Raw genomic sequence first — 13,722 nt, 5'->3', positions numbered from 1 at the left:
AGCTTAGCAGTAGCCAAGAGCTTGCTTGGAGATTTGGTGTCAGATTCCAATTCTAGCACTAAATTTTCTCATTAGTAAAATGAGGAAAGAGAACAGTACTTATACAGTTGTTAATGAAGATTAAAAGAGAAACTATGTAAAGTGCTTGACACTTAGGAAGCATTCACTAAGTAGTAGCCATTATTATTATCACAATTTTAAGACCATTATTGATATAGTTCATAGGAATAAACTTTTTACTAAACGAATTACCTTCTGGACCTGCACACCATAGAGAAAATATCAAGACTAACTATCTCCTTGGGGACTCAGACCACATTGGGGTAGATAAGTCAGAATTCTAAACTTTCTTGTACTGTCTTCATATAACTTTTTAAATTTTCCTGTATAATTACTAGGCTTTCTGAAAAGTCATTAACTTTTTTCTCTTCCCCATTAAATATCGTAATAAAATTTACATTTTAAAGTTGCAAGAGGACATTCACATAAATTTTCTCATTTGATATTCAAAACCTTGGGAGATAGATATTGCAGTAAGTTTATGCCCAATTACATCTGAGGAATTGACTATGGGAGTTGCCGAAGATAACCCAGGTAGTAAGAGATGGTACTGAGATCCTTAGGGGGTTCATAAAGAGAGCCCACAAACCTCTCAGGAGTACTGGTTCCCTCCACTCCCAGGGGCTCTTGGCGACCCAAAGGAATCATTTCTACGGATGGAATTTCAGACCGGATGACATGGAGAAAGAAATTTAGGGGACTGGGTTGGCTTTGCCAGCACCCCCACAAAGAACACTATAGTGAACTCATCTATACTGATTATTCGTAAAGCCAGCCTTGTCCGCCCATCCCCTATGAGCTGCATTTCCCTTGCTCAGCGAGCCTTGTCTTTAGTTCCAGGAGTATCAGAAGAATTATAGAAACCTTTATCCCCACTTTTCTCTAGTGAGCATTTTGTAGAGTTATCTTCCCAAATTAGGGGTGTAACCGATGGAAGGTGGGCAGGTCCTTTTCCCAGTACCCTGACCTTTTGGTGGGAGACAGAAAGTTTGGTGAAACTGCGGTGGGAAATCTGTTGCTAGAAGTTCTTTGGGAATAACCCATCAGGTGGTACCTAGAACCTATTTAATCATTAAAAAAATAAATGCCAGCTTTTGTATACTTAGTCTTCTGTTTGAGTTAACTTATAACCATTGATGGTTTAACTAGATTCATTATTTTTTTCATAAAAGTATTTTTTAACTAGATTAATTACTGAAGAAGTTACAAAGTTCCCCCCAATCTGATGTCTGTACCAACTGAAATAAACAATTAGTCCCTAGCTTCTACTTATTTTCAGGCATGCTCCCAAAGGAATTTGTTCTGTTGACATGACTCTTAATTATAATCATTTCTTTACAATCCATTTGCATTCAACTTCATTACAAAATGAATGCACTGGCTTTAAGAAAAATGAGTCCTTCCCAAGGTTTGGTCATATTCACGGTCCTACTGCTAATTATTAGCAAAAGCATAAAAGGGACAGAGTTAGGGCTTTTATATTCCACTACTTCCCTCAGAAGCACCCCTCTGGAGCTGTCTTATTCAAGAGATCTAGATTGAAGCTAGGTTCCTCTGGGCTTGCTTTATTTCTTTGTCTCTCACCTTCAGAGAAATACTGATCAAGATCCTCAGTTTGGATATGCATTTTGGAGGTAACTCTAGGATAGAAAAATGGTTTGGAAAACCAGATAGTCCAAGTTTGAAACCTAGCTCTAATCACACACAGGTGTGTGCCATTTTTCCACTCTGAGCCTCAGTTTCCTTGCAGTAAAATATTGGATAATGATGTCTTCCTTGGGGAATTGTTAGAGAATTGCAATTAGATAATGTTTGGAAGCACTCAGACTGTGGTAAGCACTCAATAAATTCTATTTAGTAATAAATTCTAGTCATGGCATTCCTACCAATGTCAGATCTCTAGGGTTTACATTAACAAAAAAAGTGCACTAACTGAAAACATTTTCACTGCAAAACAAGAGGTTTTCTTTTAGCATTTGTAGACGAAACAGGCATCAACATGCATGATTATTGCACTGGTAAGAACACGATTACCAACAGTTGTCACCGATGTATTGAAACAATCCAGCGAAAATAAAACAATGTCTGCATAGTTTTCATTAGATTCTTAAAAGATTTCTAAAATAAAGTGTAAAACCAAGAAAAAGAACATGGACGTGAAAACTGGTCTGTGACCATGGAAACAACCAAAGGGACATTAAGTACAAAGATCATGTTTATTCCCAAAGAACTTCTAGCAACAGATTTCCCACCGCAGTGTCACCAAATTTTCTGTCTCCCACCAAAAGGTCAGGGAACCGGGAAAAGGACCTGCCCACCTTCCATCGGTTACACCCCTAATTTGGGAAGATAACTCTACAAAATGCTCACTAGAGAAAAGTGGGGGATAAAGGTTTCTATAATTCTTCTGATACTCCTGGAACTAAAGACAAGGATCGCTGAACAAGAGAAATGCAGCTCATAGGGGATGGGCGGACAAGGCTGGCTTTATGAATAATCAGTATAGATGAGTTCACTATAGTAATGTTCTTTGTGGGGGTGCTGGCAAAGCCCACCCAGTCCCCTACATTTCTTTCACGATGTCATCCGGTCTGAAATTCCATCCATAGAAATGATTCCTTTGGGTCGCCAAGAGCCCCTGGGAGTGGAGGGAACCAGTACTCCTGAGAGGTTTGTGGGCTCTCTTTATGAACCCCCTAAGGAGTTGGATGATAATGGGTCAAGGTGACAGCTTTCCCAAGGGCACTAGTTCCTTCACAGGAGAACAAGATTGAGCCACTCACAGTTTCTGCTTTCAAGACTTAGGAAGGCCCTGAGAGGATGGGAATGAGGGCAGGGAACTTAGAATTAATTCCTTGTGAGGGACAAAAGCCCCTAGAGCGAGGTCACTGGGGCAAAGTAAAGCGGAGGGGGCAGGATGGGGCAGAAAGTGCAGCTGGGGAGAGATCCGGGGAGAATGCCAAAAGGAGACTCCCTCCTTTTCCTTCCGCAAATATGGCCCACTATGTTTGGGGAGCTGGGGGCGAAACCCCCCAGGTCGGTTTTGCTTCTTACAAGAAAGTGGCCAAGGTTTTGGGGCGGGGTGTGTGTGTGTGGTGGGGGACGGGGGAAAGAGAAGTTCTCTGCAGTTCTGGAGGAGGGGGCTCACTGGAGGGTGGGCGAAGGCTAGGTGGGAGGTGGCCTCCGAGGGGACGGGCGGGAGGAAAGGGGAGCCGGGAGGCAGGGGAGACGCGGGGTCCCGGGCGTGGAATGCAGGTTGAGCCCGCCTCCAGCACTCGCCGGCCCCGAGCCACCGGTGCATTTCCCCGTCCGCGCGCGTAGCCGGAGATAACGAACCGAAAGCTCTGGCGCCGGGCCTGGCATCTGGCAACCGCCGGATAACGCGAGTCTGGCGGCGACGGCTTTGCGCCCTGGAAACGCGCCCTGCTATCGGCGCGCCCACAGTGTGCGGGGCACGCGTCGTTCACTCTGCACCCTGACCACCCCAACCCTGACCCCCAGCCCGCGAAGTCGGGTTCATCATGCCCGGCGTACGAGTGAAGAAACCGCGGCTTTGAGCAGCGGTCGCACAGCCACGTAGCAGCGGAGACGGGCCTGGGACCTCCGGGCTGGGGCTGGTCCCGGAGGCAAGGGGTGGTGCGGGGCTGGGGGGGGGGGGGGCGACGGACGACCCCACGGGCCTCGCCAGGGGCGCGGGGCTCACCCTTGGAGCTGTCAGGGAGCCTCCGGGCTTGGGTGTCCTCTCCGAGCCGCTTCTCAGACATGCTGTCTGAGCGAAGTCACTGCTGTAGCGTCGCGATCGCCGAAGACGTAGTCGGAGCCTCAAGGAATGCCCAGTGCACACCCCGGGCACCGGACTCCAGAGGAAGCCCCGCCCCTCCCGCGGCCGGGCCAATCAACGCCAAGTTCCGAGGAGGACACGCCCCCCAGCTCCGCCCAACCGCTCTTCCCGCGCAGACGGTGAGTGGGCGCGACCCGCTGCGCCCCCGAGCTGAGGGGCGTGGCCGGCGGGGTTAGACGTTCTCCAGGTCGGTGGTCCGGCCGAGGGGCATCTCCGGAAAGGCGGAACGGGGCGGGGGGCTATCACAAAGCTTGCGGCCCGGGTCTGAAGCTATTGGGGAGGGGGCTGAAGGGATGGCCCGAGGAAAAGGTGCGAATCAGAAAAAGGCAGTCTTCTGGGCCGACGAATGAGAGAAGAAAATGGCGCCTTCCCTGGACGGGTGGGTCCGAGTGGAGGAGGGGCACTCGGGGGGCATAGTGAGGGCGCTGAGGCCACCCCGGGTCTGTAGGACCAATGTTGTGAGGGGAGGGAACCGACGCGACCACCCTCGAGGCCTGGCAGTGAACTCGAGTGAGGTGCGTTAATTCAAACAGCATCCTGGGAGAGCACCTGGCGGCTGCCTGGCGGCGTGCTCGTTGTTGGGGACAGCGGGCAAGGCACAGACCGGGTGCCGTTCCCACGGAGTTGATAGTCTGTGGACAGACAGGTTAATTTGTTTAACGAACTAACCAAACCGTTACCCGGGGCGAAGGAGGCGGTGAAGGGAACAAGGTGCCTAGAGAATAGCAGATGGCACCTACTTTAGTGAGGGGGCGAGGGGAGCCTTTGGAAGGAGGTGGCATGGAGTCTGGACCTGACAGGTGAGAAGGTGCCAGCCTTGGGAAGGGGGACGGGCGGTGCCGGGGGGCCGGAAAGGCTACCCCAGGCAGACGGAAAGCAGGTGCACGTTATTCCCAACCCCAGGCTACCGGTGGCTGAAACCTCACATTTGGAAGCCAAGCTGTGTTTTATTCTCCACGAGTTGTCCTAATGCAGATGGTTCCAAGTACCATGTTGATGTACATCGCAAGGTGCACTTTTAAAAACACTTTATTTTGAAATAAATATCGATTCACGGGACGTTGCAAAGGGAGTACAGAGAGGTTATGTGTATCCTCTTCCTGGTTTCCCCCAATAGTTACATCAAGTAGTTTACAGGAAATTGACAGTGGCATAATATGTATGTATAGTTCTACACCATTTTATTTTTATTTATTTATTTATTTTTATTTTTTTGTTTTAATTACTTTATTGATTAAGGTATCCCATATTTGTCATCAACCCCCCCCCCCACCATTTTATCACATGCATCGACTTGTATAATTACCACGGCAATCGAGGTACACAGCTGTTTCATCGACTCAGAGATCTCCCTTGTGAGGAGCTCCCTTCCTCCCTCCCTCTCTTCCTTCCTTCCTTCCTTCCTTCCTTCCTTCCTTCCTTCCTTCCTCCCTCTCTCCCTCTTCCTTCCTTCCTTCCTTCCTTCCTTCCTTCCTTCCTTCCTTCCTTCCTTCCTTCCTTCCATCCGTCAGTATTTGGCTGTATAATACCTAACACTTGGTGGTGTTTGGGTAATATGAAATGGTAGACTCTGGTTTTAGCTCTGGAGCCTTGTGGCTGTCCCTGGGGAACTGGAGTACACACAATTGTGACAGGTGTTGAGAGCAGCTGATCATCATTGCTCTGGGGTGCAGACTTGACTATGTGAGAAAAGCCTAATGGAGAGCTCCCCGTGTGAGTTCCAGTCACTTAAGGGCTTTCTATTCATGAGGGTGGAGTACAGCTTGGATCATGACTTGGTTTGTAAGCCTGCTGGATAAGATAAAGAGGAGCGTGTAGTAATTTAATTGCCTTTCTTTTCTAAATCATTCCTTGAGCAAGTCTACAGCTTCATTGTTTTTTTCCTATTTGCCATGGAAAAGCCCCAGAGGCATGAACTTCCTGTGTATGCTGTGGTTCCAAGAAAGAGGAGCAAATGTAGTAGAGGAGAGCTTGGTTGCAAATTGTATATTGTGAAAAAAAAGTATTTAACTTTTATTTTTGCTGGAAAGGAAAATATTTCAAAATGAATTTCATGTTTGTATTCCTACCTGCTACCTTGGCTCAGGTCTCTAAGCAAGCCCTAAGCAAGCATCACTTCTGGAGAATTAGAAAAGGCATCTCCCTTTGGGGCAAAGACTTAGGTAAACACCTGTTGGCTCTAGTTTTAGATTGCATCAATTTGGGAGCTGATTCCAGGCTCAACACTGAAAACAAGTTTTGACTTGATTTTTAAATTACTTTCAGAATGGATGAGAATTTCCAGATTTTGATTTCAAAATGCTGAATTCCACTTGCCCAAGAAACTGCTGGGTTGTGGCTTTCTCATGTATATTCTATATAAATGTATTTATTAAACATACTTTAAAAAATAAATGTTAGCATATCATCCTCTCCCTGGGGGGGAATTTCTAACCTTAAAATTTCTTCACAGGGGTCCTCAAACTTTTTAAACAGAGGGCCAGTTCACTGTCCCTCAGACCGTTGGAGGGCCGGACTGTAGTTTAAAAAAAACACCTATAAACAAATTCCTATGCACACTGCACATATCTTATTTTGAAGTAAAAAAACAAAACAGCAAAAACACCCGCATGTGGCCCGCGGGCCGTAGTTTGAGGATGCCTGGATTAGAAGTTAGAATGAATTTCAAAAACTTTATGCTTTAGAAACAGAGACATATAAAATTACAAATAATTTGAAGAGAGAATTACTTATAACTTCTAACAGACCTATTATAATTATGGTGATTTTTTTCTTTAGCTGTTATTTAAAGGCTGTTTGCATATAAGTTAAAATCAGAGTACTTTATATATTCCATATTTCTTTTGTGTTTTATTTTAATGTCATTATCCTAGCATATTCAGGGTATCAAATTAAGTATTGATTGATGGTGACAGTGATGACATTAAGACATGGAAATCAATTTGAAAACAGACATGCACCATGAATCCATAATTGAATAAGTCAGAAGGAAATTTAATTAGTCTTTTTTCCTGTGTCCACACAAGAAATGCTTTAATAAGAACAACAGGAAACTCCTTATTTATTTTTTCCTTTAAATTGTAAGTCTAGGCTGTTCTTAATACCTTTAGTGAAATCAGCTAACCTGATACTTTTGAGGGAACAGCAATACCAGCAAGTTACACCTGTTTGTGGTATTTTCCCCAGGATGGGACTAATAAATTTAATCTGTTTCTCTATGTGAACTAATTTACATGTATTGTATTACAGCAGCTTTTTTGTATTCTTAGTTCTTCTCATAAGGAAGTTACTCCAGAAATTGAGTCATAACAAGAGTTTCACCAGAGGATTTTATAGATTTGGACTGTGGCGGCAGATGAATTACACCACAGCACTTGGTCAGAACACTGGGAGTCCAGGTTCTCAGGTGTTATGAAAATAAAATAGCATTACTAAAACATTGTTGGTATTTAATAGAGTTATCTATGGGAAGAATTTTGTTAATTTGCTTTATTAGTTGACTCAGCAAATATTTATTGAACACCTACTATATGCCAGGTATTGTTCTGGGTGCTTGAGATACAGAAATGAACAAAAAAGACAAAAATTCTTGCCCTCATGGAACTTAGGTTCTAGTATTCCTTTTCACATGCATTGGCTTGCTAGGGCTTACATATCAAAGTACCACAGACTGAATGGCCTAAACAATAAAAGTTTATTTTTCTTACAGTTCTGGAGGTGAGAAGCCCAAGATCAAGGTTCAACAGAGTTGGTTTCGTCTAAGGGGCCTGAAGAAGGATCTATTCCCGGCCTCTCTTGTTGACTTGTAAGTGGCCATCTTCTTCCTGTATCTCTTTATGTGTCCAAATGTCCTCTTATAAGGACACCAGTCATATTTGATTAGGGACCACTCTAATGACCTCATTTAAACTTAAATACCTCTTTAAAGATCCTATCTCCAAAGACAGTCACATTCTGCGGTACTGGGGTTTAGGACTTTAACATATGAATTTTGAGGGGTTTACAATTCAGCTTATAGTATCACATATGACTAACATGTATCCAAATCTTTGTCCTGCTTATTTTCTCATATCTGCATCTCTGAGATATGCAAATACATTTATGCTTCCCTGACAAATGTATACAGGTGACCTAAAATTATGTGTAATTATTTTTCTAGACATGATTTATTCGTAATATATACTGAAAGAAAGTTCTTGATTAGGGAAGATAACTCTCCTTGGAATGTTGCTCCATCCAGTGTCTACCATATTCTACTATTTTTGTCAAAGTTATACAAATGAATTAAGGGGAAGTATGTTGGAGGAGGGATTCTCTATTCAACAGGTTATTATTCTCAGGGCACTAAAAATATATTTTCCAACATTGTATGTGGAAGGATAGAGAGGCTCAGATTGAAAGAGAAATTTCAAAGATATTAGTTGACTAGTTGAGGGAACCAAGAGATCCTGGGTATTTCATGACAGGTAAGGAACTTGACCTCTTGCAGAAGTTGGCATTACATGGATGGCTGAAGGGCCAGTTTTCTGATCCACTGTAGCCCTCTGTATATTTGCTCTCTTTCTCTTTCCCGCTCATCTTTCACTATTTTATATAAATTTTTTTGTTTAATCCTCACCTGAGTATTTTTTTTTTCCATTGATTTTTAGAGAAAGTGGAAGGGAGAGAGGGGGAGAGAGAGAGAGAGAGAGACAGAAACATTCATGTGAGAGACACATCAATTGGTTGCCTCATGCATGGGCCTGACTAGGGGCCAGGTATGGAACCTGCAACCCAGGTGCATGCTCTTGACTGGGAATCGAACCCAAGACCCAAGTGCGTGGGTTGATGCTTTATCCACTGAGCTACACTGGCCAGGGGTCACTTTTTAAAAAAATTTTTAGAGCAGTTTTAGGTTTACAATAAAATTGAGAGGAACGTACAAAGATTTCCCATGTACTCCCTGCCCGCACGCATGTATAGACTCCTCCATTAGGAACATTCCCCACCAGAGTAGTACATTTTTACTATGGACAAACCTACACTGACACATCGTAATCACCCAAAGGGTTCATTCTTGGTGTAGTACATTCTGTGGGTTTGGACAAATACATAATAACATGTATCTATCATAATATCATATAAAGTATTTTAACTGCCCTAAAAATCATCTGTGCCCCACACATTCATTTCTCTCCCCCAACCCTGACTACAACTGATCTTTTTATTATCTCCATAGTTTCACCTTTTCCAGAATGTAGTTGAAATCATAAAGAGTGTATTCTTTTCTCATCTTTTGTTTTTCCTACAATTTTGTGTGTGTGTTGATATTGATTTCCATTTAGTGACTAGGTTGCAATTTTTTCTTTATGTGCATTATTATAATTTTTATTACTTTTTGAAAGGTAATGCATCTATGTGGCTCAAAACCAAAACAATATAGAGCCTATATTGAGAATTCTCTATCCTGTCTCTGTCTACCTTATTCTCCTTTGTCCTGCCCTTATTAGTAACCACTTTGATCAGTTTGTTGTGTGTCTTTTTGGTGTGTTCTTTCTTCTCCTTCCTACATGATAGATCACATACTACTTATATTGTTCTATGCTCTGTTTTTTTCAGTGAATCTATATATATAAAAGTCTAAGTGACCATTATGTCCTGTCGACCGTATGACTGGTGGACCAGTCGCTATGAGGATGCACTGACCGCCAGGGTGCAGACGCTTAACGCAGGAGCTGCCCCCTGGTGGGGTCAGTGTGCTTCCACAGCCAACCTCCCGTGGCCCCTCCCCCTGGCCTGCCTGGTGGTTAGTGTGCTTCCACAGCCAACTGGCCTTGGCTGGCCAACCTCCTATGGGCCCTCCCCCTGGCTTGCCTGGTGGTTAGTGTGCTTCCACAGCCAACTGGCCTTGGCAGGCCAACCTCCTATGGGCCCTCCCCCTGGCTTGCCTGGTGGTTAGTGTGCTTCCACAACCAACTGGCCTTGGCCGGCCAACCTCCTATGGGCTCTCCCCCTGGCTTGCCTGGTGGTTAGTGTGCTTCCACAGCCAATTGGCCTTGGCCGGCCAACCTCCTATGGGCCCTCCCCCTGGCCAGCCGGCCCTGATCACCAGCCAGCCCATGCATGAATTCGTGCACTGGGCCTCTAGTAATATATATTAGAGCATAGAGAATTTCCTTGTTCTTTTTTATAGCTCTCTGGGTGTCCCAATGTTTATTTAACCAATTCCCTATAGAGACTGACTTGGGTTTGTTTCTCATTTTTGGCTTTGAATAATTTGTACAACCCTCCAGTTAGATTATTTGTATAACCCCTGTAGGTGTGTAGGTATATTTGTATAAACAGTTCCAGAAGTGGGAGAGTTGCAGAATATTGAACTAATATTACAATGCACATACAGAGGGATTAGCTGTCATCTATTTTGACAGTCAGGGACAACCAGGAAAATAGCAACCACTTCTAGTGTTTGCAACAGAGAAAATGTAATTCAGGGAAGTGGTTACCAGGTGATAGAAGAACTGAGTGCTTATTGAGAAAGTAAAGCAACCCAGATATTAGTAACAGCAGAAGAGCCACTGCTTGTAACCTGGAAAGACAAAGATAAGAAGGCTGTGTTACTGAATCCCAGAGATGGGATCATCTGTGGGAGGCTAGGATCTCTAGTGGGAGTGAGGGCCCCTAAGGAGTTAGTCACTACCAAAGAATTCCCTAGAATGGAGAGAGAGAGAGAGAGAGAGAGAGAGAGAGAGAGAGAGAGAGAGAGAGAGAGAGATAGATATCCTGGTTTATTCCTTCCCTTCCTGGTCCTCCAACCTTTCAGAAATCAGCTGATAGTGAGCCGGTTAATAGAGGTAATTCTATGGAGACAATAAGAAGATCGGTTAATATAGTACAGAGCAGAGCAATGAAAGGGCAAAGGATAAATTTGAGGAGATATGGGCTCAGAATCTATGTAGCCCACTGCTTTTGTTATTCAACATTTAAGTACACCCTTCTAACCATGCTTAATACCTTCATACTTCTGCCTGTTATACAAACAAAGACACTCCTTCTCCCAAGCCAAGACAGACTCCAAGTCCTATTAGTCATTGTATCCTTCTCAAGTTCAGGATTTACTGGTGATACTCATTCCTCTTCAGCAGGTCCAGATTTGACTTTGTGGCCTGGTGACTTACGAACTAAAATTGTAGATTAAGTTCCACTAACTAGCACTCCATACAAAACTATAGGAGAAGGGGAAGGGAAAAGCACAGAAATCATTGGTTACATAACAAAAAGGTGCATTCGTTCTAAAGTCTTTGTTGCTGTAAAAAGTCATAAGGTCAGAGTTGATTTTCATCACTTCCCTCTTCTACCATTTATTCCATATTTCTTTGTTTTTGGCTAGAACTGCAGGTAGTTGGCAGGCTGTCTCAGTCAGGATACATTCACAACAACAAAAAACACAGATTTGGTATTTCAACAGAGAGAATTTAATATAAAGAATTGGTTACACAGTTTTGGAGAACTGAAAAAGCAAAAAAAGGGGATAGTGAGCTAACCCAGAGATAGGAACTATGGGATGAAGCTACCACTCCTAGCTTAGGGGAGACAAAGGCAGCTTGAAGGAGAGGCCTCTCAGGCCTCTGAGGAGGGGGCTACTGCTGAACTGTTGCTGATACCTTTGATTAGGTGTGATGAGGCTGATTCTAGGAATGTTCCTCCTTCCCACAAAAGCTGAACATTATCATTGATAACTAATAGTCAGGAAAGAAATTTCTCTTTTCTCTCTCATCTGCCTTGCAGAATTGAACAGGAAGTCAACTGGCAAAGTAGAAATATAGTTCTCATAGTCTGCTCTAGCATCACAAAACAGAATATAAAAGTATGGGTTTGGACCAAAAGACAAATGGTTTAATAACTGAAACAGCTCATCACTTTGCCTACTCAATATCCATGCACAACTTTCTTTATCTATTTCAACTTCCCATACGGCACTAGCAAATTTCACCTTTTCTTTAACAAGATATAATTACCCTTTGTAGAAAAAGGCACTCTCACCTCCCCTGTCCCGCAAAATAAAAGGTCTCAACCCTGGCTGGTGTGGCTCAGTTGGTTGGAGTTTTGTCCCGTATACCGAGGGTTTGATTCAGGCACATATCCAGGTTGCAGGTTCAATCCCCAATTGGGGCACATGCATGCAAGGGACAATGGATCGGTGTTACACTCCTCCCTCCCTCCCTCCCTCCCTCCCTCCCTCCCTCCCTCCCTCCCTCCCTCCCTCTCTCTTTTCTTCCCTTTCTTCCTTCTTCCCTTTAAAAGAAATCAATGAAAAGCATGTCATTGGGTGAGGATTGAAAAAAGAAAAAAAAGAAAGAAAGGTCCCAATTGTCATTACATTAATCTCTAGATGATGTTAGTTACTCCTCAATCTTGGTTAGAGTCCCTCTTGAATATTCAGTAATCTAAAGATGAAATTGTAAAGTTAACCACTTCCATTAATTTGTAAAATTATAATGGGAAAGAAGAAGAAAAAAATGTTAATATATATAAAAATACACAAACACACACATATACATTAATGTTTAGGTATAGACCTTTTTCCTATCTAGTCATGACCCTGTAGTTGATATTTGTCAATTCCTTCTTCCCCTACTCATTTCATGTTCCCTTGCGCTGAGCCAGCAGCAATACCAAGTGGTGTGATCCAAAGCTTCATTCCTGAAGGCTCTGAACCTGCAGTGGTCTTGTCTTTTTCTTTTCTTTCTTTCTTTTTCTTTTGTTTTGTTACAGTAATTTTACACTAACTTGTACTGTGAGAATGTAGAGGAGGAAATGAATATACTTGCCACAAAGGAGTTAGAGTTGACAGACTTGGTGACTGATAACATAGGGAATGGGAGGAAAGAAGAAAAATCTGTACTTGTGTTAATAATTTTACACTATGGGACACAGTTCAGATAGGTCTGGGCTAAATGTAGAGTTACCAACTGCCCTGGTTTGCCCTGGACTGAGAGATTTCCTGAAACCTGAGACTGACTTCCTTTGCTAAAACTGGGAAAGTGCCTGGCAAACCGGGACCAGTTGGTCACCCTAGCCTAACATGAACTATCAGGGCAGATTAGCGATAGGAGCTTCTTGGCATGAGCACTGAATCAGTCATCTTCTGGAATAATCCGTCCTTAGGAAGTGAGCAATCAAGATGCCTTAACTTGGCCCAGTAAGAGAGCCATTAGTGATACAGGGAAATGGTGGTTCTTAAAACTCCATGGGGCCATTCAAATATGTCCCCAAACCTTGTAACCCATGGATCCAGTATGGGTTCTAGGGAGAGAGGATGTTGGAAGTAAAATGGGTGACCGCTTCTAATGGTGCAACCCAGACTGGACAGATGCTTTCTCACCACAGACAATACCATGGCTCTGGAAACTTGAATGCTCTAGTGTATTGGTGACTTCAGTTGAAGATAGGTTGGAGGTTACAAAGGATGGGGAGGAAGAATTTGGTAACGTACTGGCACACTGCAGAGCTGAAATACTTGGCAGGCAGAATAACATTTTTGCAGATGGATATAAATTAGTGAAGTTTGAGTTGTTCAGCAAACATAACATCAATAGGCTGGGGAGGGGGCGGCAACATTTTGAACTTTTTTTGAAGCCATTCCAGTGAGGTGGACAGGATAGGTTGATTAAGTTTACTTTCTTTGTAATATTGCGCCATCTAGTGTTAATTCTCATGTTCTCCTTTGTTCCAGTTAGATTATAAAAAAAAAAAAAACAAACAGATGAATTAAGAATCTGAGGACAGTTTCCAAAGTCATCAGTCATTTTTTAAATTTGTTCATGTGATTGAATGCTTTCTAT

General features: G+C 43.4%; 1 protein-coding gene and 1 long non-coding RNA gene across 2 annotated transcripts in view; one reads left to right on the top strand and one right to left on the bottom strand.

Moving 5' to 3' along the window:
• STOM (stomatin) overlaps nucleotides 1–3,910 on the bottom strand; it is a 28,019-nt gene extending 24,109 nt beyond the window's left edge. The window contains exon 1 of the mRNA XM_008152138.3: nucleotides 3,764–3,910. Coding sequence (XP_008150360.2) covers nucleotides 3,764–3,824 — 61 coding nt within the window. The 5' untranslated portion in view covers nucleotides 3,825–3,910. The remainder of the gene's footprint in view (nucleotides 1–3,763) is intronic.
• Nucleotides 3,911–7,613: 3,703 nt separating this feature from the next.
• The window catches only part of LOC129151677 (uncharacterized), a 74,857-nt gene continuing 68,748 nt past the window's right edge, over nucleotides 7,614–13,722 (top strand). Inside the window, exon 1 of the long non-coding RNA XR_008558327.1 lies at nucleotides 7,614–7,706. This is a non-coding gene — a long non-coding RNA (uncharacterized LOC129151677). The remainder of the gene's footprint in view (nucleotides 7,707–13,722) is intronic.

The sequence above is a fragment of the Eptesicus fuscus genome, chromosome 15, assembly GCF_027574615.1.
Source record: "Eptesicus fuscus isolate TK198812 chromosome 15, DD_ASM_mEF_20220401, whole genome shotgun sequence".
NCBI classification, from domain to species: Eukaryota; Metazoa; Chordata; class Mammalia; order Chiroptera; family Vespertilionidae; genus Eptesicus; species Eptesicus fuscus.
The sequence above is the reverse complement of the archived record's forward strand: the minus strand, read 5'-3'. Positions and strand labels throughout refer to the sequence as shown.